The sequence below is a fragment of the Scyliorhinus torazame genome, chromosome 4 (assembly GCF_047496885.1).
Source record: "Scyliorhinus torazame isolate Kashiwa2021f chromosome 4, sScyTor2.1, whole genome shotgun sequence".
Classification (NCBI taxonomy): Eukaryota; Metazoa; Chordata; class Chondrichthyes; order Carcharhiniformes; family Scyliorhinidae; genus Scyliorhinus; species Scyliorhinus torazame.
Window position 1 is genome coordinate 215,278,576 of NC_092710.1, and position 25,824 is coordinate 215,304,399.

Here is a 25,824-nt window from a genome sequence, read left to right on the forward strand (position 1 = left end):
TGAATAGCGATTTTTAGAGTGCTCATGCACAGTACACATTTCAATCGCGACTGGCAGGGTCATGTGCTTGATTTCCAACAATTGTTCTCGCAGAGGATCAGAGTGGACTCCAAAAACGATTTGGTCTCTGTCATGGAGTCAGTGATATCACCGAAGTTGCAGCATTACGCTAGCAGGTTAGTTAAATAGGAGTTGAAGGATTCGTCTTTACCTTGCATCCTCTGTTTGAAGATGTAGCACTCGAAGATTTCATTGGTGTCCACCTCGCAGTGGCTGTCGAATTTGTCCAGGATGGTTTGGTTTGTCCTGCCCTTCGGAAAGGCGAAAGGAGTTGAAGATCTCTATCGCATGGTCACTCGCAGTGGTGAGTAGAAGAGCTATCTTCTGAGCATCGGTCGCGCCATTGAGGTCGGATGCTTCCACGTATATTTGAAATTTCTGCTTGAATGATCTCCAGTTGGCACTAAGATTGCCGGTGGTCCTGAGCTGATGAGGAGTCTGAATCTTGTCCATTGTGCCTGTATTCAGTAGCTGGTTGTCATGTATCTTGCTAAGTTGAACTAAATAGATTGAACAGTCACTCCTGGTATCATGTTGTGTATGCTGCTTCAGATAACACAGGCTGCTACTTGATGCAGTCTTAACTAAAGGATGCTCCAGACTCTGAAATGAGGTCAACGTGTTTATTGAACTATTAACACAGTTCTCAATTGAGTTCGACTCTCTGCTAATCTAACTGTAGTAACTCAGTCTAACTGGACCAGCTTGTTCTAAGCCACGTGCTGGGGTGTGAAGCTGATCAACTCTGTCTAACTCTCTAGATGTCGGTCTGTGGAAAGATGCAGGGTGTGAGTGCCTCATCCCTTTTATGGTGTTTGTCATGCCCCCTTGTGGTGATGCCACCTGAGTGTCCTGACTGTCCATTGGTTGTGTCCTGTTCTGAGTGTTCATTGGTTGCATGTTTGCAGATCATGACACACACCTGGAGTACTCTTTCTTTTTAATATATGTTTTTGGCCACTGGCAAGGCCAGCATTTGTCGTTCATTTCCAATTTCCCTTGAGATGATGGGGCCATGGAGGGAGTTCCAAGATCTTGACATGGTGACAATGAAGAAACAAATATACAGATTACTTGTCAGGATGGCTGTTACTTGGAGGGGAACTTGTAGGTGGTCATTTTCCTATGTGCTTGCTGCCCTTGTTCCTCTAGGTGGTACAGTTTGCGGTTTGGAAGGTGCTGACAAGAAGCCTTGGTGAGTTACTGCAGTGCATTTTTAAAAAATGAATTTACAGGACATGGCCTTCGCTGGCTAGGCCATGATTTGTTGTTTATTCCTAATTGCCCTTGAGAAGCGAATGATGAGCTGCCTTCTTGAATTGCTGCAGTCCATGTGGGTGCAGCTGCACCCACAGTGCTGTTAGAAGTTGCAGGGTTTTGACCCAGCGACAGTGAATGAATAGTAATAGATTTCCGAATCAGGATGGCAAGTAACTTGGAGGGGAACTTCCAGGTAGCGGTGTTCCCATGCTGCCCTCTTCTAGATGTGGTGGTCATGGGTTCGGAAGGTGCTGCCTAAGGAACCATGGCGAGTTGCTGCAGTACATCTCAGAAGCTATATGATGCTGCCACTGTTGGTTGGTGGTGGGAGTGAATATCTGTATAAGGGGTGCCAATCGAGTGGTCTCTTTTGTCCTCAATGGTGTCACGTTTCTCGAGTTGGAGCTGCATTCATCCAGCCAGGTGGAGAGTATTCCATCACACTCCTGACTTGTGCCTTGTAGGTGGTGGACAGGTTTTGGGGAGTCAGGAAGTGAGTTACTCATCACAGGATTCCTAGCCTCTGACCTGCTCTTGTAGTCACAGTATTTATATGGTTGGTCCAGTTCAGTTTCTGTCAATGGTAACCCCCAAGATGTTGACGTTAGGGAACCTAGAGATGGTAATGCCGTTGAAGGTCAAGAATCTGTGCCATCTCATTGTGTACCATCTTGTAGATGCTACACACCGCAGGCACTGTGCACTTATGGTATAGGGAGTGGCAGTAAACCGTGATAATCAGTGAGGGGAGTCTTCAGCCTGAGTGAGACAGAGACCGACTGGGTGAGTATATTTGGGAATTTGCTTTAAAGTGAGAATTTGGTGCAAAGTTCGGGAAACAGGTGCTTTAGGTAAGGTTTACTGCAAGAAGTAAAGTGTGCAGAGTAGATTTTTCTTCCACTCCGCTTCAGCCTTCAGTATTAGATTTCTACATTGGTGCAGTAAAGCAGATAAATCAGTAACTAGTATCAGAAACTAAGTTTTATCAGTATTATAAAGATTTCTGGCAGTGCCAAAATCTATTGGGATGGTGCAGGCTTTATTAATGATAAATTAATTAGCAATTATTAATTAATTAACATACGTGAGAAATGGCAGGGCAGGTGATGTACTGCGATTGCAGGATGTGGGAGCTTCTGGATACTGGTGTGATCCAGGGCAAACACATCTGCAGGAAATTTGGCTTAGAGTTATTGAGCTGCAGGCTGAGCTGCAGATTGTGGCACATAAGGAAACTACCAAGACATTTTATTCCATGAGGTGATCACACCCCTTCGAATAGGGTCTTCTGATTTGGTCAGTGGTCAGGGACAAGACGGTGTGGCTGCAAGTGAGGCAGGTAAGGGGGCCTAGAGGGCGGGAATCTCAGTCCTTGCAATTTTCCAACAGGTTTGAGGTTTTTTCAGCATGCTTGGATGAGAGTGGAATCTGCAAGGTGGATGAACTAACAGGCCATGACACTGTGGTATAGTAAGTCATTCAAGTAAGGGGAGTTACAAGGACAGTATAGTCAGAGGGATTGACACTGTTCTCTGCAGCAAAGAGCAAGAGTCCAGATTGCTGTAAGGCCTGGTTGGTGCCAGGCTTTGGGACATCTTCTCGGGGCTGGAAAGGAACTTGGCAGTGGGAGGGGGGGACCATTTCATCATGGTCCATGTAGATACGAAAGGAGAGGGCCCATTCACCGTAGTCCATGTAAGCATCAACAACATAGGCAGGTCAAAGGAGGAGGTTCACAGTCAGTATGATCATAGTCCATGCAGGTATCAACGAAATGGGGAGGACAAAGGTGAAGGTTTTGTATAGTCAGTATACCTATGGAATTCGCGCATAGTTTCAAAAAGCAGTTAGATATAGCACTTTGGGCGAAGGGAATCAAAGGATATGGGGAGAAAGTGGGATTAGGCTATTGAGTTGGATGATCAGCCACGATCATAATGAATGGCGGAGAAGGTTTGAAGGGCCGAATGACCTTCTCCTGCTCCGATTTTCTATGTTCCTATGAGGAGCTTGGCAATAAATTAAGCAGCACCTCAACTGGTCATAATCTCTGGATTATTAGCTTAGCCACGTGCAAATTGGCATAGGACAAATCAGATTGGGAGTTGAATGTATGGTTCAAAGATTGGTGTGGGAGTAGTGGGTTCCGGTTCATGGTGCACTACCACTAATAGTGGGGAGAATGGGATCTGTAACATTAGGACGGTCTACACCTGAATCATGCTGGGACTGTGTGAGCCACCTAAGTAGGGAAGTAGACATGGTTTTAAACTACGTAATGGGGGCAAGGAATTAAATTTGGGAAGATGTGGTAAATCAAAGAGTAGAGGCAAGGAGTACATATTAACGATTTGATTACAGAGATATGACTTCAGGAGGACATGGATTAGGACTGAATATTAAAGGGTCCAAAACATTTCGGAAGGACAGGAAGCGAGGAAAAGGTGTTAGTTGATTTTGGTATTAACTTTATTTTTTAAACCAGAGTGCCCAATTCATTTTTACCAATTAAGGGCAATTTAGCGTGGCCAATCCACCTAGCTTGCACATTTTTGGGTTGTGGGGGCGAAACCCACGCAAACACAGGGAGAATGTGCAAACTCCACACGGGCAGTGACCCAGAGCCAGGATCGAACCTGGGACCTCAGCGCCGTGAGGCCACAGTGCTAACCCACTGCGGCACCGTGCTGCCCCGATTTTAGTATTAACTAATAGAGAGGGATGACTTGTTCAGAAAACCAGGATGTGGAAACGGTTTGGGTAGAGATGAGAAATGTTAACGGGAAGAAGTCGCTTGTGGGAGTCGTGGACCTGGGAAAATGAAATTGTCCATTTTGGCAGAAAGAATAAGAGGCATATTATCGAAATGGTGAATTTGCAGAGCTTTGTGGTGCAGATGGATCTGGGTGTCTCAGTGCATGTATCGCAAAAGGCTAGTATGCAGGTACAGCAATTAGAATGTCATACTTTATTGCAAGGGAAATCGAGTACAAAAGTAGGGAGCTTATGCTCTAGTTATACAGGGCACCAGTGGGCCCATGTCTGGAGTACTGTACACAGTATTGGTCTCCTTATTTAAGGAAGGATGGAAATACGTTGGAAGGTCAGAAAAGGTTTACCAGACTAACACCAGGAATAGATCTGTTAGAGATGTTCATAGTCATATTGGGGCTGGACAGGGTAGATAGGGACAAGCTACTCCCTGGCGTAAAATCAGAGTAACTATCTGATCTGCCATGATCTTATTTACTGGTGGAGCAGGCTAGAGGTGCTGACCGGGTTGGTGTGTATGTATGTGTGTGTGTGTGTGTGTGTGTATTACACACGTGTGTATGCTTGCATGCATGTTGAAGATGGTTCTGATTAATGGGGAAGCTTGTCCTGATGGTGTCAACCTTCTTGAATGTTGATCTCGTATCCTATCTAAGATATACTCACCTTAGTGAAACAGATTGATCCGGAGATGAGTGGGGTTTTCATGGGACAGACTAAGTAGCATGCGGCTACTACACTCTGTAGAGTTTGGAAGACTGAGAGGTGATCACATTTAAATATAATATTCTGAGGGTGTATGCTGAGAAGCTGTTTTATCTGATGTGGAGTTGAAAGCTAGTGGACATAGTCTCAGGATAAGAGGTAGACTCTGTAAGACAGAGATGAGGAGAATTTTTTTTCACTCAGAGGTTGCGAGCCTTTGAAGTTCTCTACCCCAGAGGGCTACAAAAGCTCAGTCAGAGAGTACTTTCAAGGATGAGATCAAGAGATTTTTGGACTCCCAAGGGAATCGAGGGAAATGGGGATCGGATTGCAAAGTTGAATTACGGTCGACATTCATGTATAATCTTAATGAATGCCGAAACAAACTCAAAAGTTCGTATTGTTTCTGGGGTAAACATTTCCAAACATTCACAACCACCAGAGTAAAGAACTTTCTCCTCATCTCAGTTCTAAATGGGCAAACTTTTATTTAAAAAAAATATATATATTTTATTAAAGTTTTCAAACACAATTTTTCCTCCTTACAAATCAACAAAAAAACGGTAACACGATAACTAATAGATAACATTATTTAAATAAAGTAGTGAACAAACAAAATAACACAAAATAGTGCTCCCCCCCGCCCTTCCACCCCATCTAGAACAGAAACAATTTACCCCCCCCCCACCTTCTCTTTCTGGGCTGCTGCTGCTGGCTATCTATTTTCCCCCTAACGTTCCGCTAGATAGTCGATGAACGGTTGCCACCGCCTGGAGAACCCCTGAGCCGATCCTCAGTGCAAACTTCATGCGTTCCAGTTTTATGAACCCTGCCATATCGTTTATCCAGGCCTCCACGCCGGGGGGTTTCGCTTCCTTCCACATGAGTAAGATCCTTCGCCGGGCTACCAGGGACGCAAAGGCCACAATATCGGCCTCTTTCGCCTCCTGCACTCCCGGCTCATCCGCTACCCCAAATATAGCTAACCCCCAGCTTGGCGCGACCCGGACCTTCACCACCTTCGAGATTACTCTTGCCACTCCCCTCCAGTACTCCTCCAATGCTGGACACGACCAAAACACGTGTGTGTGGTTCACCGGGCTTCCCCCGCACCTCCTGCACCTGTCCTCCACTCCGAAGGACCTGCTCAATCTAGCTCCCGTTGTGTGTGCTCTATGTAGCACCTTAAATTGGATCAGGCTAAGCCTGGCACACGAGGAAGAGGAATTTAGCCTACTTAGGGCATCAGCCCACAAACCCTCCTCAATCTCCTCCCCGAGCTCTTCTTCCCATTTTCCTTTCAGCTCTTCTACCAGCTCCTCCCCCTCTTCTCTCATCTCCCGGTATATTTCGGACACTTTGCCCCCCCCGACCCCCCCCCCCCCCCCCCCCCCCCCCGAGATCACTCTATCCTGGACCCCCCGTGTCGGGAGCAGCGGGAATTCCCTCACCTGTTGTCTTGTGAATGCCCTCACCTGCATATATCTAAAGATATTCCCTGGAGGCAGCTCATACTTTTCCTCTAGCGCTCCCAAGCTCGCAAACGTCCCATCTATAAATAAGTCCCCCACTCTCCTAATTCCTGCCCGGTGCCAGCTCTGGAACCCTCCATCCAGCCTTCCTGGGACAAACCTATGGTTGTTCCTGATCGGGGACCACACCGAGGCTCCCAATACACCCTTCTGTCGCCTCCATTGCCCCCAGATACTTAATGTTGCTGCCACCACTGGGTTTGTGGTAAACCTTTTCGGGGAGTGCGGTAGTGGCGCCGTCACCAGCGCTTTTAAGCTCGTTCCTTTACAGGACGCCATCTCCAGCCTTTTCCACGCCGCCCCCTCTCCCTCTATCATCCACTTGCGGATCATCGCCACATTGGCGGCACAGTAATAGTCGCCCAAGTTCGGCAACGCCAGCCCCCTCTGTCCCTGCTACGTGGCAGGAACCCCCTCCTTACCCTCGGGGCCTTCCCTGCCCACACGAAGCTCATGATAATCCTATCTATTTTCTTGAAAAAGGCCTTAGTGATCAATATGGGGAGACATTGAAACACAAATAGGAACCTCGGGAGGACCATCATCTTAATCGCCTGCACTCTGCCCGCCAGCGACAACGGCAGCATATCCCACCTTTTGAAATCCTCTTCCATTTGCTCCACCAGCCGAGTCAGATTGAGTTTGTGTGTGTAAGGTTCCCCAGCTCCTGGCTATCTGAATCCCCAGATGTCGGAAGTTTCTTTCCACTCTCCTTAGCGGCAGGCCATCTATCCCTCTACCCTGGTCCCCAGGGTGTATCACGAAAAGCTCACTCTTTCCCATGTTAAGCCTATATCCCGAGAAATCTCCAAACTCCCTCAATATCTGCATAACCTCTGTCATCCCCCCCCACTGGATCCGCCACATACAGCAGTAGGTCACCTGCGTAGAGTGACACTTGGTGTTCCTCTCCCCCTCTAACCACCCCTCTCCATTTCCTGGAGTCTCTCAGCGCTATGGCCAGTGGTTCAATTGCCAGCGCGAACAGTAATGGGGACAGAGGGCACCCCTGTCTTGTTCCCCTATGTAACCGAAAATACCCCGATCTTTGCCGATTTGTGACTACACTTACCATTGGGGCCCCATAGAGGCGTTTAACCCAGCTGACAAACCCCTCCCCGAACCCAAACCTCCTCAGCACCTCCCACTCTACCCTATCAAATGCCTTTTCTGCATCCATTGCCGCCACTATCTCCGCCTCCCCCTCTGCTGGGGGCATCATTATCACCCCCAGTAGCCGTCGTACGTTGACATTAAATTGTCTCCCCTTTACTAACCCTGTCTGATCTTCGTGCACCACCCCCGGGACCCAATCCTCTATCCTCATTATCAGCACTTTTGCCAACAACTTGGCGTCCACATTCAGGAGCGAGATAGGCCTATAAGACCCGCATTGCAGCGGATCTTTATCTCGCTTCAGGATTAGTGATATCGTCGCCTCCGACATTGTCGGGGGTAGAGTCCCCCCTTCTCTGGCCTCGTTAAAGGTTCTTACCAGCAGCGGGGCCAACAAGTCCACGTATTTCCTGTAAAATTCCACCGGGAACCCGTCAGGTCCCGGGGCCTTCCCTGGCTGCATGTTCCCCAGCCCTTTAGTCACCTCGTCCACCCCAATTGGCACCCCCAGGCCTGCCACCTCCTGCTCCTCCACCCTTGGGAACCTTAGTTGGTCCAGAAACTGCTGCATCCCCTCTTTTCCCTCCGGGGGTTGGGACCTATATAACCTCTCATAAAAGGTCTTAAACACCTCATTTACCTTCCCTGCTCTCCGCACCGTAGTTCCCGTTTCATCCCTAACTCCCCCTATTTACCTCGCCGCTGTCCTCTTACGAAACTGGTGGGCCAACAGGTGACTCGCCTTTTCCCCACATTCATATCTCATCCCCTGTGCCTTCCTCCACTGTGCCTCTGCCTTCCCTGTGGTCAGCAGGTCAAACTCCGCCTGGAGTCTTTGCCTCTCCCTATATAGTCCTTCGTCCGGGGCCTCCGCATATCTTCGATCCACACTCAAAATCTCCCCCAGTAATCTTTCCCTCTCTTTGGCCTCTGTTTTCCCCTTGTGAGCCCTGATGGAGATCAACTCTCCCCTGACCACCGACTTCAGCGCCTGCCATACTACCCCCACTCGGACCTCCCCATCATCATTGGTTTCCAGGTACCTTTCGATACATCCCCGCACCCTTCCGCAGACTTCCTCATCCGCCAATAATCCCACATCCAGTCGCCAGAGTGGGCGCTGTTCCCTCTCCTCTCCTAGTTCCAGATTCACCCAATGTGGGGCATGGTCTGAAACAGCTATGGCCGAGTACTCCGTTGCTTCCACCCTCGAAATCAGTGACCTTCCCAAAGTGAAGAAATCTATCCGGTAGTATACCTTATGGACATGGGAGAAAAAGGAGAACTCTTTGGCCAGCGGCCTAGCAAATCTCCACGGGTCCACTCCCCCCATTTGGTCCATAAACCCCCTAAGCACCTCGGCCGCTGCCAGCCTTCTTCCGGTCCTGGATCTAGGTCTATCTAACCCTGGGTCTAGCACGGTGTTGAAGTCCCCCGCCATTACCAGGTTTCCTACCTCCAGGTCAGGGATACGTCCCAGTATCCGCTTCATAAATCCCGCATCATCCCAGTTCGGGGCATGTACATTGACCAACACGACCTCCATTCCCTGCAGTCTGCCACTCACCATCACATATCTGCCACCGCTGTCCGCTACAATGTTCCTAGCCTCGAACGACACCCGTTTCCCCACCAATATGGCCACCCCTCTATTCTTTGCGTCCAGCCCCGAGTGGAACACCTGTCCCACTCATCCTTTCCTTAACCTAACCTGGTCCGCCACCTTCAGATGCGTCTCTTGAAGCATGGCGACGTCTGCCTTCAGTCCTTTTAACCGTCAGTCCTTTTAAGTGCGCGAACACTCGGGCTCTCTTAATCGGCCCATTTAGGCCTCTCACGTACCACGTGATCAGCCGGACTGGGGGGCTGCCCGCCCCCCTCCCCTGTCGACTAGCCCTCACCCTCTCTGGGCCAGTCCTACATCCAGGTCCCGCGCACCCACCCGTCCCCCAGGCGGCACATTCCCGCCCCGACCACCTTTTCTCTTACCAGCTCCCTTTCGATCTCAGCAGCAGCAACCCAGTTACCCCCCCCATCTAGCATGGTTACTCCCCCCATATTGCTTCCGAAAGTCAGCTGACTTCAACTGACCCCGGCTTCTCCCGCTCTCTCCTTGACCCCCCTCCCCCCCCCCGTGTGTGAAACTACCATCCTTCTTGCGCCTATCTTCCCGCCATCACACTCTGGTGCGGGAAAAACCCCCGCGCTTTCCTAGAACCATCCCGCTCCCTATGGCGCAATTCCCCCTACAGCCGCGTTCCCATTCCCCATCCCCCGCCTGTGTCTCTTTTTCCCCCCCACCGGCGCCCACATTTCTCAATGTCCCCCCCGTCAAAGACCATCCCGATACAGTGAACCTCCCTTTCCCCAATTTACATCTCTATACATCAACATTGTCGTTTCCCCTCCAACATCAGTCCCTCAGTCTGGTCCAGTTTCTCTTTTTGGATGAAGGTCCATGCTTCTTCCGACGTCTCAAAATAGTAATGTCTATCCTGGTACGTGACCCATAATCGCTCCGGCTGCAACATCCCGAACTTTACTTTCTTCTTATGCAGCACCTCCTTGGCTCGATTGAAACTCGCCCTCCTTCTCGCCACCTCCGCGCTCCAGTCTTGATACACTCGTATCACCGCATTCTCCCATCTGCTACTTCGTACCTTCTTGGCCCAGCTCAAAACAACCTCTCTGTCGTTGGAGCGGTGAAATCGCACGACCATCGCCCTTGGTGGTTCTCCAGCCTTTGGTCTCCTCGCGGGGACCCGGTGGGCCCCTTCCACTTCCAAGGGGCCCGAGGGGGCCTCAGCTCCCATTAGCGAGCATAGCACGTGCTCGCATAAGCCCCGCCGTCAGCTCCTTCCACTCTCTCAGGGAGACCCAGGATCCGGAGGTTCTTTCTCCTTGATCTATTTTCCAGGACTTCAATTCTCTCGATGCACTTCTTATGAAGCGCCTCGTGCGTCTGCATTTTGACCGCTAGGCCCAGGATCTCGTCCTCGTTATCAGTTACCTTCTGCTCCACCATACGGAGCTCTATCGCCTGGGCCTCTTGTGTCTCTTTAAGCCCCTCGATTGCCTGTAACATCGGGGCCAGCACCTCCTTTTTTAACACCTCCACACTCCGTCTGAGAAATTCATCCTGGTCCGGTCCCCATGTCGCCTGGGCTCCCTCCGATGCCATCTTGTTTCTTTCTTTCCTCTGCCGCTGCCCTCGAGGATCCTCCGTGATCTGGCCACCGCCGCCGATCTTTTTCTTTCACACTGGGGGGGGGGGGGCTCCCTGTTGTTTCACCCCACACCGGGTTTTGTTGTGAAAATTTCCCGTTGGGGCTCTCAAAAAGAGCCCGAAAGTCAGTCAGAGCTGGAGCCGCCGAAACGTGCGGCTTAGCTGAGCATCGCCGCAACGGGAAGTCGGCAAACTTTTATTATGGGACTATGATCATTAGTGCCAGATTCTCTAGAGACAGGAAACAGCCTCTCAGCATCATTCCTGTCCAGGTCCCTCAGAATTTTATGCGGTTCAATGAAGTAATTTCCCATTCTTCTGCACTCCAGAGAAATGGTGTCTGCTCTACTCGATCTCTTCTCATAGGATATCACTCTCATCCCAGCAATCAATCAAGTTAATCTTAATTACAGATCCTCTAGGCCTACAGCAAGCATATTATTTCCAGGTAATGACACTAAAACGGAACATAGTATTCCAAATGTGTTCTCTACAAAGCCCTACAAAATTGGAGTTAAGGCTTCCTCACTCTTGTTCTCTGAACCCCTTGCAGCAAAGCCCGCATACTCATTGCCTTTCTAATTGCTTGCTATACCAACATGTTAACTTTGTCATACATTTTTAAAAAAAACATATTCATTAATGGGATGTGAGAAACGCTGGTTAGGCCAACATTAAGTGCGGATCTCAAATTGCCCTTAGAAGGTGGTGGTGAGCAGCCTTCTTGAACCGCTGCAGTCCATGCAGACAGATCCCCAAATTCCTTTGAATAGAACATTATGGTCTATCAGTCAACTATTTTGTGGTTTTAACTTTTATATACTGCAACGGATTAGTGGGCAGCACAGTGGCCTCACAGCACCAGGGACCCAGATTCAATTCCGGCCTTGGGTGACTGCCTGTGTGGAGTTTGCATGTTCTCCCAGTGTCTGCATGGGTTTCCTCCGGGTTCTCCAGTTTTCTCCCACAGTCCAAAGATGTGGATTGGCCATGCTAAATTGCCCCATAGGTTTAAAAAGGTTAGGTACGTTGCTCTTTCAGAGGGTCAATACTGACTCGACGGGTCGAATGGCCTGCCTCTGCATTGTAGGAATCCTATGGTGCTATGGTGGAAACTTGATTTACACTGAGTGCGATTTGTACATAAAATTGTGATGTTCTGGATCAGTTGGGCTGAGAAAAAAAATACTACCATGTAGAAACCTCAGGCCATGACATCACTCCTTCACTTTACAAAATCATGGGGCACAGTCAATTTGAAAAGTAATCCAATATTCTGTACAGAGGTCATACAACACATGGATAATCAGCCTAGTTTGAAACTCACCTTGCATTTTGGGCATTTCTGAGCATTTCTTTGCCCATGTTCAATCTCACTGGCCCAGTGACGTAAGAGCTTATCTCCCTTTCTGTAGTCTTTACAGTTTAAGCCTTCATGCCAAGGGGCGTGGCACTTAAAGCACCAAACAAATTGGCATACTGGACACTGAATCTGCAAGATCAAGGCACAAAATGTATTAGAACAATAACACTAAGGAAGGGAGATGGAAATTTTATTGAAAGGTTTCCCCAAGGAAGAATCAGGCCTATAAGCAAGAACTTTAAAATGAACATCAAATCTGCTCAGACGAATATATTAAGCTCTTTTATGTCCTCTAAATCTGGCTTTGATACAAGTCTGCATGGAGGAGATTTTTACAGTTTAAAAAAAAATCAGTTGAAACACTTGAAAGCATGATGGGGGAAATTACCATGTACTTATTGGGCCTCCCCACTGTCGTGCTCCCCGACGTTGGTATTTCACCCCCCCCCCCCCCCCCACCACAGACATCATGTCATGATGTCATGTCGATGGGGTTTACAACATGCTTTGTGAAAAGGGAACCTGCTGAATTATCTCTGTTGGGGGCACACAGAAGAAGGCATGGGGTTCCCCCATGTGCATGGAGGGGGTGGGGTGCTCTTTTTCCACAAAGGGGTTGGGGGCATGGGAGGGGGGGGGGGTGGGTACCTTGTCCTCTTATGATCGGGCGCCCTATGAAAAGCTGCCCATTGAAGGCCAGGGCTGCTGACGGGGACGAGTGCACACTCAGAACCTGCCACATCAACTTGACATTGTGGGACCTGCCTCCAGCATTTAAAAAAAAAATTAGGGTTCAAAATATATGGTGGGAAAAAGCAAACAGTAGAGCTGGCGGGCAGCACACTGCTTTTCCCGCCGGAGCTGAAATTTACTTTAAAAAAATTATATGCTCAGAATTGGGAATGATTTCATTAGCACAGTGATGAGGCGTGAGAAGGGGAATGGATCAGCTTAGACAACAAAATTAAAAATAATAAGTTTGGGTCAGCAGTGAACTAGAGATCATACCGACAATTAAGAATAGGATCAGCGATTGCTGAAGGAAAGGAAGGGCTGAGGTAATAGGATAGCAGATGAGCTCAGCGATCAGTTTTCTTACTTTAATTTCTTACATTTTGGTTGTTTTTTGATAAGATGTCCCACGAACCCCCAGTTGGTTCACAAATTCGAAAGGCATGGATTAGAAGGCGAACCTCTGAAGGAAACTAAAACTGACTTAAAGATGATAGTGAATGAAACTGTAGTGACATGGATACAGGTCAATGGTGAGTTGCTACTCATTGGGACCACTGACATTCCCACTTGGAAGTGCAGTGTACAGAATTACACTTTCAACCAAAAGTGCTCTAGGGTCTAGAACACAGATCGAGGGGCATGGCCAAATAGTTCACTGAAGCACTGCTTCAAATTGACAATGCATTAAAGCTGGACCTCACTGGGCAAACATGAAAGTAACTGTTGTGCACAGAGAAAAGCCAACTAAATCTTGGACCACAGACAGAAATATAGAGCACAAATGTCAGTAAGTGGCTGCACCTGGCGTACTGCATCCATTTCTGGTTGTCATACTACAGCAAAGATAGCCTGGTCTAGGTGGCGATAAAGAAAAAAGGAACCAAATGGATACATAAAGAATAAAGAACATTACAGCACAGGAGCACGTCCTTCGACCCACTAAGCCTGCCCCGATCCAGATTCCTTATTTAGACCTACTACTTATTGCCCAAACGATCAGTATACCTCCATTCCCCGCCCGTTCATGTGTCCATCAAGATACATTTTAATGTTGCTATCGTGCTTGCCCCCACTGGCAACGCATTCCAGGCCCCACTACCTTGTGAGAAAAACTTTCCCCCTCTCACCTTGAACTTGTGCCTCCTTGTAATCGAGCCTTCCACCCTGGGATAAAGCTTCCGACTACTCACCCTTTCTATATCTCTCGTAATTTTGTAGACCTCAATCAGGTCTACCTTCAGCCTCCGCCTTTCAATGAAAATAATCCGAGTTTATTCAACCTCTCCTCATAGCTAACACCCTCCAGATAGGCAAAATCCTGATAAACCTTCTTTGCATTCTCTCCAAAGCATCCATGTCGTTCTGGTAGTGTGGCAACCAGAACTGCATGCAATATTCCAAATGTGGCTTAAAGTTTTATACAACTGTAACATGACCTGCCAACCCTTGTACTCAATGCCCCGGCCGATGAAGGCAAGCATGCCATATGCCTTCTTGACCACCTTATTCACTTTCATTGCCACTTTCATGGAACTATGGACCTGAACGTCCAGATCCCTCTGTATGTCAATGCTCCTAACGGTTCTGCCATTTACTGTATTATTCACTCATGAATTTGGTCTTCCAAAATGCATCACCTCGCATATATATATATATATATATATATATATATATATAGTTACCCTTCTTAAACAAGGGGACTTCACTGGCTATTCTCCAGTCCTCTGGAACCTCGTTTTATATCATACTTCATACCAACTAAGGTATGAAAATATGTTGTAGAGATTGGGTTTGTTTACTCTGGAGAAGAGGATCAGATGGGGATATTGTTTCAACAGTAAAGAAAGAATCTGGAGAGTAGGTAAACTAAGCATTAATAATATATTTTGAGATTCCAAAAGCCAAAATCTAAGATAGATGGTGCACAGAGGGCAGTAAAAGTAGACAGCACAGAAACCTTTATTGGAAAAATGGATAGACATTTAAAAACAATGGTGATGAGGAGGTAATAGTTCTTGGGACTGGCTGGAGACCCTCTACTTTCCAAAGGACTATCACATTAGCCATTACACATCAGAAATACTCCATTTACTTCAATTCTGAGCAAGCCTGAACTAGACAAGCAATCATTTAACAGTTCTTAAACATTATAAGCAGCATTATCCTCAACTGATATAGCAAACAGCATGCAGTAACATAACTATTTCAACTAGATTTTAAAATTTGTATGCTCAAAATTGAGCAGACTAAATAAAACCTTTTGTCTAGGCACATCTTTGCTGGTGATCAGCAGGCAAAATGTGCTCCACGACATAAACAAATTCCCAGTCTTACTTAGGGCAATTCGAATTTTGAAAATGGGCTTTGCAGCTTTTACCAAAGAGATTTGCCAAAATGGGAACGGAATTTAGTGCTATTAGAGCAGACCTACTTCAGTGCAGGCTTACAGCTGGCCTTGTACAGGCCTTGATAAAAATAAAAATCTCAGGCCCCTCCAACTCTGCCAGCAGAACTAGCAGTAAAGGGATGAAATTTGCAGTCAGTGCACATAATTGTAAGGATTGAGGGGGGAGATAGAGAGAGAGAGAGAGAGAGAGCGATGTTGAAGGAGGTGGCCTTGTCTAGATCCATCGGAAATTATTGCAGCAATTGGGGGATATCTAGGCCTATAAATCAACAATGAGAATTATATTTCAAAAATTTTAAATGCTTACTTGGTAAATGAGGCTTCATTTCCTCTGGTACTCTCCTGATTAATGCATACATCCAGTATTCTTTGGTGTGCTATTTTAGTGCATATTTCAATTAAATTGGGGAACAACTGTATCAATTTTACATGAGCATGTTAAATCAATGCAGTGCCAGGGAAATTAATTCCCAAAGTGTTCCACCTATTTGGTCACCCAAGCTTTTTGTAGATTATAGAATTTTCCAAATGGTTCAGTCAATAAATGCATTGTGCAGCGTGTACTGAATTGAACAGGTGCATAATCTATGCTAAATCCATTAGTCAGAGCAGCAGTAGACTTTTATGGTTATGACCAGTATCCCTAGGCCAGGACGATTGTGTGTGTGTGGGGGGGAAGACACACCGTTGGCATTCCAACTTACTGCTAGGAGTATCAGCAAGTTTTATGTGCGCACGCACATGTGTCATACTGCAGATGAGAAAATCCTGGATAAACACAACAGGTCTGGCAGCATTTGTGGAGAGAGATGTCTCAATACCATATGACGCTGTGTCACTTTCCAGACTCATTGAAGATGAATACTTATGTAAATCTGTTAATACAGAATATTGGTGGGTCTCCCACAAACTCCAAAAATCACCGACTCATGCAAGTTTCACAACTTTTCAATATAAGGAGGCATAAACCAGTAAGATGGAAGCCAATCTGCAACTGTGTCTAGTGCAAGCCACAAACATTTGCAATAAAGATGCAGCATCCTGACTAGGGTACATGAATCCTGAGGTGCTGTGAGACATGTGACTTTGAGAAGCTGGCCCAACTCCACAAAATATGTGAGAGTGTTACAATGTTTGTGGACGAGATGTCCGATCCCGCAATGGACCCAGCCAATTTGGGAGTGCAAGATGCGAAATTTGCTACCTGTACCCTTATCTGACATTCTGAAAATTGCCAGCACTAGGAATCTTGAAATTCTTAGAGGCTTCCAGACTTTATCCAACTCTGAAAATCTGGTCCCAAGAGCCACAAGACTTGTCTTTCTGATGAGACTCCTGGCTCTTTGGCCAAATGATCTCTACTTGTTCCTAAAACCTCTTCCATACTTGTTTAACTTATTGCCATTTCCTTCCGTTGAAAAACACATTAAATTCCCACATTAAATATTTGTTCAAAAAAATACGTAATTTCCCTTGTAATAAATAAGTCTGACCAGAGTTCTTTTTAGCTTATTGAACCTGCATATTATTGTACTTTATCTTGATTTCTCTATCTGAAGCTGAACCGGAAATCCACCTCTTGGATTTTGCCTGGAGTGAAAACTATTTTTTAAAACTTGCAACAGTTTTCTCCACGTGAAAATGTTGCTTCAGTCAGGAAGTCAATACGCTCGAGCATGTATATATCTCCATAGAAGCCATTTGACTCAATGAAGAAATTTGAGTTCCACCCAGCTTTTCCACTTATCCGCCAGACACTTATCCTGGAAACCATTAAACATTTCTCAAACATTGCTATTCTTTCTAAGGAAATGGACAAGTATTAATTGATGGTTTCAAACTCAGGTGTTAGATTTTAGAATCCAGCTCTTAACACTAACTGCAGGAACCCCTCCTCGAACACATCAAATCAAGCTTTGCCCCTCAGTTGAACTTCATTCTCAAAATAGTTTAGCCAAAGATTTCAGCTGAACTTACCAGCAATTTACAGCAGATCTCCTCTATTTAATCACTAAACTCTTTATTCTAATCCTATAAAGAGCTAGGACAGAATTTGAGAGAATGGTGCTCACTTTGAACTTGTTCTCTGATTTTGTAGAGGTTGGAATGTTGCTCTTCCATCTGAAAGTAGTGAAATGTTTGCACTGTGGACATGGTTTAGTGCTTGAATCCACCCTGCTGAGCTCCAGGAAGTAACTGTACTTGACAATATCGTCACGAGGCAGATTGGAGATGATAGTGCTTTCTTCCAGGTATTTGCTGCATTCTGTAATGGGACATTTTATCTCTGCTCTTCCCAGCTGCACCTGCATGCAGATAAGATAATGGTTTGAAATGGCAGATTTATAAACATAGAGCTTAGCGCGGTAAAAATGCTAGGCCTGTTACACTACACAATTTTGTGATAGCTAATGATTTTATCCTTGCAGCATCAACTTGATTATGAAGTGACAAGTCAGTCAACTTGAATAATGACAGGCAAAATAGGACATGCTATAGTTTGACTGCAACCAGCACAAAGCAAAGCTTGTTAAAATGGGCTGCCTACAAACACATTATGTGGAGATGCCGGCGTTGGACTGGGGTGAGCACAGTACCAAGTCTTACAACACCAGGTTAAAGTCCAACAGGTTTGTTTCGATGTCACTAGCTTTCGGAGCGCTGCTCCTTCCTCAGGTGAATGAAGAGGTCTGTTCCAGAAACACATATATAGACAAATTCAAAGATGCCAAACAATGCTTGGAATGCGAGCATTAGCAGGTGATTAAATCTTTACAGATCCAGAGATGGGGTAACCCCAGGTTAAAGAGGTGTGAATTGTCTCAAGCCAGGACAGTTGGTAGGATTTCGCAGGCCGGATGGTGGGGGATGAATGTAATGTGACATGAATCCCAGGTCCCGGTTGAGGCCGCACTCATGTGTGCGGAACTTGGCTATAAGTTTCTGCTCGGCGATTCTGCGTTGTCGCGGGTCCTGAAGGCCGCCTTGGAGAACGCTTACCCGGAGATCAGAGGCTGAATGCCCTTGACTGCTGAAGTGTTCCCCGACTGGAAGGGAACATTCCTGCCTGGTGATTGTTGCGCGATGTCCGTTCATTCGTTGTCGCAGCGTCTGCATGGTCTCGCCAATGTACCACGCTTCGGGACATCCTTTCCTGCAGCGTATGAGGTAGACAACGTTGGCCGAGTCGCACGAGTATGTACCGCGTACCTGGTGGGTGGTTTTCTCACGTGTAATAGTGGTATCCATGTCGACAAACACATTAAACATCATTCTTAACATTTTTAATATTAAGAGCTGACCGTCCTGTCAAATCTTTTAAGCATTAAAATACATTTTGATGCAGATGGTGAGTTCATGTGAATGCATACATAAAAGAACACTTAGTTCAGGTTAGCTATGACAAAGTTAACACTTGTCACTGAACAGACAATGGTCTCAAACTATAGTATGATGATTCCCTGGGTGACGAAAGACAACTTTAAATCAAATGTATGCATTTTATCAAATAATAAAATTATAATTTATCAATTAAATTTACAAATCTTTTTCCAATGCAATTCCTCGGATAATGAAATGATCCATGCCCACATGTAGCAAGACTGGACAACATTTTGGCTTAGGCTGAGGAGTGGTAAATCATATTAATGTTATGTAATGACCAGCTCCAACAAGAGAGAGTCTAATAACCCCCCTTAATGTTCAATGGTATTAACATCACTAAATCACCTATCAACATTCTCATGGTCACCAGTAACCAGAAACTTAAACAGCCCAAATGCAGAAATACTGGGGCTGTAAGAGCAGGTCAGAAAGTGTTTAAGGTGAATCAGCTTCAACTTCCCAAAGTCTTTTCACCATCTACAAGGCACACAGCTCCACCAAAACCTGAAGCTCATCAAATCAAGGGCATAGCAACCCGTTTGACTGGCACCCCATCCACCATCTCTCCCACTACCAATGCGCTGTGGCTGCACTGTATACCTTCTACAAGATGCACTGCAGCAACCCAAGGTTTCTTCGACAGCACTCCCAAAACCACAACTTCTAGCACTTAAAAGGTTAGCATGGGAACACCACCACCTGCAGGTTCCCCTCCAAAATCATACATCATCTTGATTTGGAAATATATAGCTGGGTCAAAGCCCTCGGACCCTCATCCTATCAGCGCTGCGGGAATACCTTCACCACACAGACTACAGCTGTTCTCGAAGACCGCTCACCACTGCCTTGTTAAGGCAATTAGTTTTGGGCAAAAATGTTGGTCAGCAATGTCCACAAACCATTAACAAATAAAACAATTGTTTTTCATTCAAATCTGGTGAAAATAAATTGCCCTTTTTAAAAGAAAAAAATGACAAAGGCTGGAAACCAGAAATTATTGTAGAGAATGTTGGAAGTACAGATTAGGTTAGTCACTATTTTAGAGAGAAAGACAATCGTGTGGCTCAGAACCAGTTTCTATTGTAAAACTAAATTCAGAGGCTCAGGAACAGACAAGAGGAAACATTTCCAAAAATAACAAACACGGAATGTGCAGCCCTATGGTAGGCAAGTACATCAAAATACTTCAAAGGACCAGTTGGTTCCTGAGCAGTTCACATTCATTGCAGGAAGTCATTACAAACACAAAATTGCTGCTCATAATATCATTAGGCATAAAGAAGCCAACCATAGTCTGTTAAAACTTATTTTTAAAAATAACCTCCTTTCCCCAGTCTCATTTTAGCATACTTTAAGAATCTTCCCAATGCTAGCTGAACTCTCAAAAACACAGATGGACCAGATGGAACCTGTTCCATCTGGACTTGTAACGACTTAATTATCTGCAAAGGTTCGCAAAGTATCGTTTTGCATCTTTGACTTGGTCTATATCTATGTTCCTGGAACCTATCTCTTCATTCACCTGAGGAAGGAGCAGTGCTCCGAAAGCTAGTGATTCGAAACAAACCTGTTGGACTTTAACCTGGTGTTGTAAGACTTTATTAGCTGAGCCATAGAGTTTAAGAGTAGGAAGGTTATACTGGAACTGTATAAAACGTTGGCTCGGCCACATCTAGAGTAACGTGTGCAGTTCTGGAATCCACATTATAGGAGCGATGTGACAGCACTGGAAAAGGATGCAAAGGAAGTTTATCAGGACGTTGCTTGGACTGGTGAGTTTTAGCTCTGAAGAGAGATTGGATAGACTGGAGTGGTTTCATACCTTATAAGAGAATACCTCGATAACACCAGTACTTTAAGTGAAAAGCAGATGAGAAACTAAAACATCGGGTGGAATTCGCCCACAGTTCAATGACAGGTGGGGGCAGAATTCAAAGTGTCCAAAATAAAAGTCGGTTTTATGTCGGTGTGAATTTCTAAAGGGATCTTCCATTGATGCCTGCCATGATGGATTTGGAAACCCAATGGAGGCCAACGTGAACCTGATTTGCATCCCGCTAATAGGATGCAGATGATGCCAGAGCAGTATCTTCCACAACCCCCCCCTCCTGATTCTTCACAATGCCAGGGGGAAAACAAGCCGGTCCATAACATCGTAGCATGCAGATGTCGGAACAATGCCTGGAATTCGGGATGGAGGCCACTGCTGGACTCCGGAGCACCACATTTGTGGGTGTGGGGAGCATCTACAGCTGGATCTGATAGATTCAATGTCATTCAGGATGTCCATCTTCCAGCCTCACTGTTCCTGGAGGTCCATCCTCTTTTACAGGAAGCCCATCTTCTTCCTTCAACAGTGGTTGTGATGTTGGCCGGATCCACGCCATCATGCCTGCTTGCAACGGAACACAGTGCTAAACCCTCGGGTGCATATTCAAGGAGGTCGGGGCTGGAAGATATGGCATGGTTAATGGCTGGCCTCCGCAGCAGAAAACACCCCAAATTCTGGCCCAGCATGGGACAGTCCCAGATGGGAGAATTTTGCCCATAGTTCATGTGGTATTAATTTTTACATTTCTTATTAAGGAAATATTTCAAATATAATTTATTTCCTCAGGTGTCATGAAAATTCAGCCCAAATTGCTATAATTTGTTGGGGTGCAATGTTTTTGCACAATTTCAACTGTTTATTAAGCCACAGAAATTTAAAGAGCCGTATTGCTGTACCCATTTGGAAAAAAATATAACCAACCATGAGAATTAAAATCTGGCAATAAATTGGCTTGAAATACTAAATTTTCACAATAAATTTCTGATGAGTAAATCCAATTCCACAACAGAAATATATCTAAATTATGTAAATTAATCTGTTGATTCCATTCTCTGAGCTTGACTGAACAAATTATTCTCCTGGCACTGTGCTGGAGAAATTACTGAAGTATTCATGGTTACAACTGACTTCTATCATTAAATCTGAGTCAATGATTGGAAGCATAGGGCATAATAAAATACAATTCAACAAAGTGTAGGTCAAGTAGCATTCAAATATTTGCCTTTTGATTACTATGGTAACTGACACTGTTGGCCTGGCATCATGGAGACAATTCAAGTGAAGCGCCTCAGGACTCACCAGGAATATATTAGACGAATACCTGGTCTGGTGCATGGAGAATATGGTTTCGCTGTATGTATTTATCTCCAGAGGAATCCGATGAAGACCATGTGTCCTCAGCCAGGCTGAGTACACTCAGCCAGGCTAACTTTTGAATCAACTCAACACATTTGAGAGTGGGTGTGGGAGTGGATGGAGTGGGCGTCTCCTTCCAAACAAAATTAAAAACTGATGACTGGCTTTGAAAGCAGACCAAGGCAGGCCAGCAGCACGGTTCAATTCCCGTAACAGCCTCCCCGAACAGACACCGGAATGTGGTGACATTTTCACAGTAACTTCATTGAAGCCTACTTGTGACAATAAGCGATTTTCATTTCATTTCCTTCCCATTTCTATCGCTATATTTGGGGAGTGGGGGGAGGTGGGGATGAGGAGAAAATAGAAATATACAATAGTTTCAATGATTCAATACTTTAAAAAAATACACGATTTAGAAATAATTACATTGAACTGTTTGTTTTTTCCACTGGGGTTGAAAAGATCGGGAGCCGAAAGTCAGAGCGGAGATTTAAAAGGAGGGAGAGCAGAGAGTCAGAGCAGAGATTTAAAAAGAACGGGAGCCGAGAGTCAGAGCAGAGATTTAAAAAGAACGGGAGCCGAGAGTCAGAGTGGAGATTTAAAAGGAGCGAGAGCAGAGAGTCAGAGCAGAGATTTAAAAAGAACGGGAGCTGAGAGTCAGAGCGGAGATTTAAAAGGAGCGAGAGCAGAGAGTCAGAGCAGAGATTTAAAAAGAGCAGGAGCGGAGGAGAGTCAGAGCTGAGATTTAAAAAGAGCCGGAGCAGAGAGTCAGAATGGAGATTTAAAAGGAGCGGGAGCCGAGAGTCAGAGCGGAGATTTAAAAGGAGCGGGAGCCGAGAGTCAGAGCGGAGATTTTAAAAGAGCAGAGCTGCTAGGGACTGTCAAAGCAGGGGGCTGATTTTGAAAAACAATCCAGGAGTGATGTCATAGGAAAACAGCAGAACCAAAATGGTAATGATCACTGGATTACTATGTGAGCCACGAGCTAATTGGCATAGGGTAAATAAGATTAAGGAGCGAAATGTGTGGCTCAAAGGTTGGTGTGGGAGAAATGGATTTGAATTCATGGGTCATTGGGACCAGTATTGGGGAAGAGTGGACCTGTTCCAATGCGACGGTCTTCATCTGAATCATGCTGGGACCAGAGTCCGGGCGAATCATATAACGAGGGCTGTAGATAGGGCTTTAAACTAAATAGTGAAGGGGGTGAGGGGAAAGAGAGAGGGTACTGATGTGTGGATAATTAGAAAATCCAAGCTAAAAGAGAAGACAGCAGTGCAGGTTAATGATGAGGACTTTAAAGAGTTAAAGGGGCCAATGGCTCAAGAGAGGTTAGTAGAGTTTCCAGAACATGCAATGGAACAGAGTATAGATGGTGGTAGGATTCGAACTTCAGGCAGAGAAACAAAGGAGACAAATATGAGAAAGTCGGCAGTCAGAGTCATAGAGGCTTACAGCATGGAAACGGGCCTCTCGGCCCAACTTGTCCATGCCGTCAAATTTTTAAACCACTATGCTAGTCCCAATTGCACACATCTGGCCCATATCCCTCTATATCCATCTTACCCATATAACTGTCTAAATGCTTTTTAAAAGACAAAATTGTACTCGCCTCTATTACTGCCTCTGGCAGCTTGTGCCAGACGCTCAGTCAATGCAGGTGTTGTACCTAAATGCGTGCAGTATGCAAAACAAAGGACTGGATCTCCGCCCCGCCACATTTCTGCTCTGACCCGCCGGCAGGATTCTCTGTTATGCCGGCCGGTCAATGGGGTTTCCCATTGTGGGGCAGAAACCCCCAGGCGCCGGCAAAACGGAGAATCCCACCAGTGAAGAATCCCGCCCAAGGTAAATGAGCTTGTGGCGCACACTGAAATTGGCCGATACAGCATCACGGACACACTAGCTGCAAGGAGATCAGGGCTGGTTTCTAAATATCTCCAAATTTGCAGGTGATTAGGAGGATGAGCCGTGAGGAGGATGCAGAGATCAATCAGTGTGATTTGGACGGTTGAGTGAGTGGAATGACAATTGAGTGAATGACAGATTCAGTAAATTTTGGATTAATGTGAGGTTATCCACTTTGGTAGCAAAAAACAAGGCGGCAGACATTATCTGAATGGCCTTAAATTAGGAGAGGGGAATATGCAATGAGGCCTGGGTACCCTCGTGCATCAGTCACTGAAGGTAAGCATGCAGGTGCAGTAGGCGGTAAAGAAGGCAAATGGTATGCTGGCCTTCATTGCAAGAGGATTGGAGCAGGGATGTCTTGCTTAAATTATACAGGGCCTTAGTGAGGCCACACCTGGAATAGTATGAGCAGTTTTGGTCTCCTTATCGGAGGAACGATGTTCCAGCTCTCTGGGGAGTGCAGCAAAGGTTTACCAGACTGATTCCAAGGATGTCAGGGCTTATGCATGGCTTGATTAGGGAACTTAAAGGTGAAAGAACCCTTAGGGGCAGTGACCACAATATGATAGAATTCACCCTGCTGTTTGAGAGGAAGAAGCCTGAATCAGATGTAACAATATTACAATTGAATAAAAGATAACTACAAAGACATGTAGGAGCTGGCCAGAGTTGATTGGAAGGGGAGCCTAGCAGGGACGATAGTGGAACAGCAATGGCAGGAGTTTTTTGCGGTGTTATTCAGGAGTCACAACAGAAATTCATCCCAAGGAGGAGGAAACATACTAAGGGGAGGATGGGGCATCGATGGCTGATGAGGGAAGTCAAGGACAGCAGAAAAGAAAAAGAAAAAGCCCACAAAGTGGCGAGGATTAGTTGGAAGCCAGAGGATTGGGAAGTCTTTAAAAGCGAGCAAAGGACAACTAAAAAAGCAATAAGGGTGGAGATGATGAAATATGAGTGTAAGCTAGCTAATAATATAAAAGATAGCAAGAGGTTCTTTTCAATATATAAAAGGCAAGAGCGGCAAGTGTAGACATTGGACCATTGGATAAGGAGGTTAGAGAAGTAATAACGGGGAAACAAAGAAATGACAGAGGAATGAATAGTTAGTTTGCATCAGTCTTCATGGTATAAGACACCGGTGGGATGCCAGAGCTCCATGAGAATCAGGGGGCAGTGATGAGTGTAAAGGTCATCACTAAGGAGAAGGTTCTGAGGAAACTGAAAGGTCTAAAGGTAGATAAATCATCTGAACCAGATGGGCGGGGCACAGTGACACAGTGATTAGCACTGCTGCTTCACAGTTCCAGGGACTAGGGTTCAATTCCAGCCTCGGGTGACTGTCTGTGTGGGGTTTGCATTTTCTCCTGGTGTCTCCGTGGGTTTCCTCCAGATGCTCTGATTTCCTCCCACAGTTCAAAGATGTGCAGGTTAGTTGGATTGGCAGTGATAAATTGCCTCCAGTGTCTAAAAGCTTAGATGGGGTTACTGGGTTACCGGGATAGGAGCATGGGATTAAGTAGGGTGCTCTTTCCAAGGGTCGGAGCCGACTCGATGGGCTGAATGGCCTCCTTCTGCACTGCAAACTCTATGATTCCATAACTACACCCCAGCGTTCTAAAGAGATAACGGAGGAGATTGTGGAGGCATTGGTGGTAATCTTTCAGGAATCACTGGAGGCAAGAAGGCTCCCAGAGGACTGGAAAATGGTGAATGTAACACCCTTGTTTAAGAAAGGGGGATGCAGAAGACGGGAAATTATAACCCGGTTAGCCTGACTTCAGTCATTGGCAAGATTTTAGAGTCCATTATTTAAAGACGAGATTGCGGAGTACTTGGAAGTGCAGGATAAAATAGGACCGAGTCAGCACGGCTTCGTCAAGGGGAGGTCATGTCTGACAAATCTGAGAGAGTTTGTTAAGGAGGTAAAAAGGAAGCTCGACGAAGGAGAACCAGTGGACATGATCTATTTAGATTTTCAGAAGGTCTTTGACAAGGTGCTGTAGAGGAGGCTGTTTAATAAGTTAAAAGCCCATAGTGCTATGACACTGACATGGATAGAGGATTGGTTGACTGGCAGAAGGCAGAGTGGGGATAAAGCTGTCTTTTTCAGGATGGCAGCCAGTGACTAGTGGTGTGCCTCAGGGGTCAGTGTTGGGGCTA

At 45.9% G+C, this 25,824-nt stretch overlaps 1 protein-coding gene across 1 annotated transcript in view; it reads right to left on the reverse strand.

The window, feature by feature from the left end:
* The window catches only part of rnf217 (ring finger protein 217), a 192,068-nt gene that overhangs the window by 76,062 nt on the left and 90,182 nt on the right, over nt 1-25,824 (reverse strand). Inside the window, exons 2-3 of the mRNA XM_072499277.1 lie at nt 17,249-17,482; nt 11,999-12,163 (exon numbers count right to left, since the gene is read on the reverse strand). Of these exons, the coding sequence (XP_072355378.1) occupies nt 11,999-12,163; nt 17,249-17,482 (399 nt within the window). The remainder of the gene's footprint in view (nt 1-11,998; nt 12,164-17,248; nt 17,483-25,824) is intronic.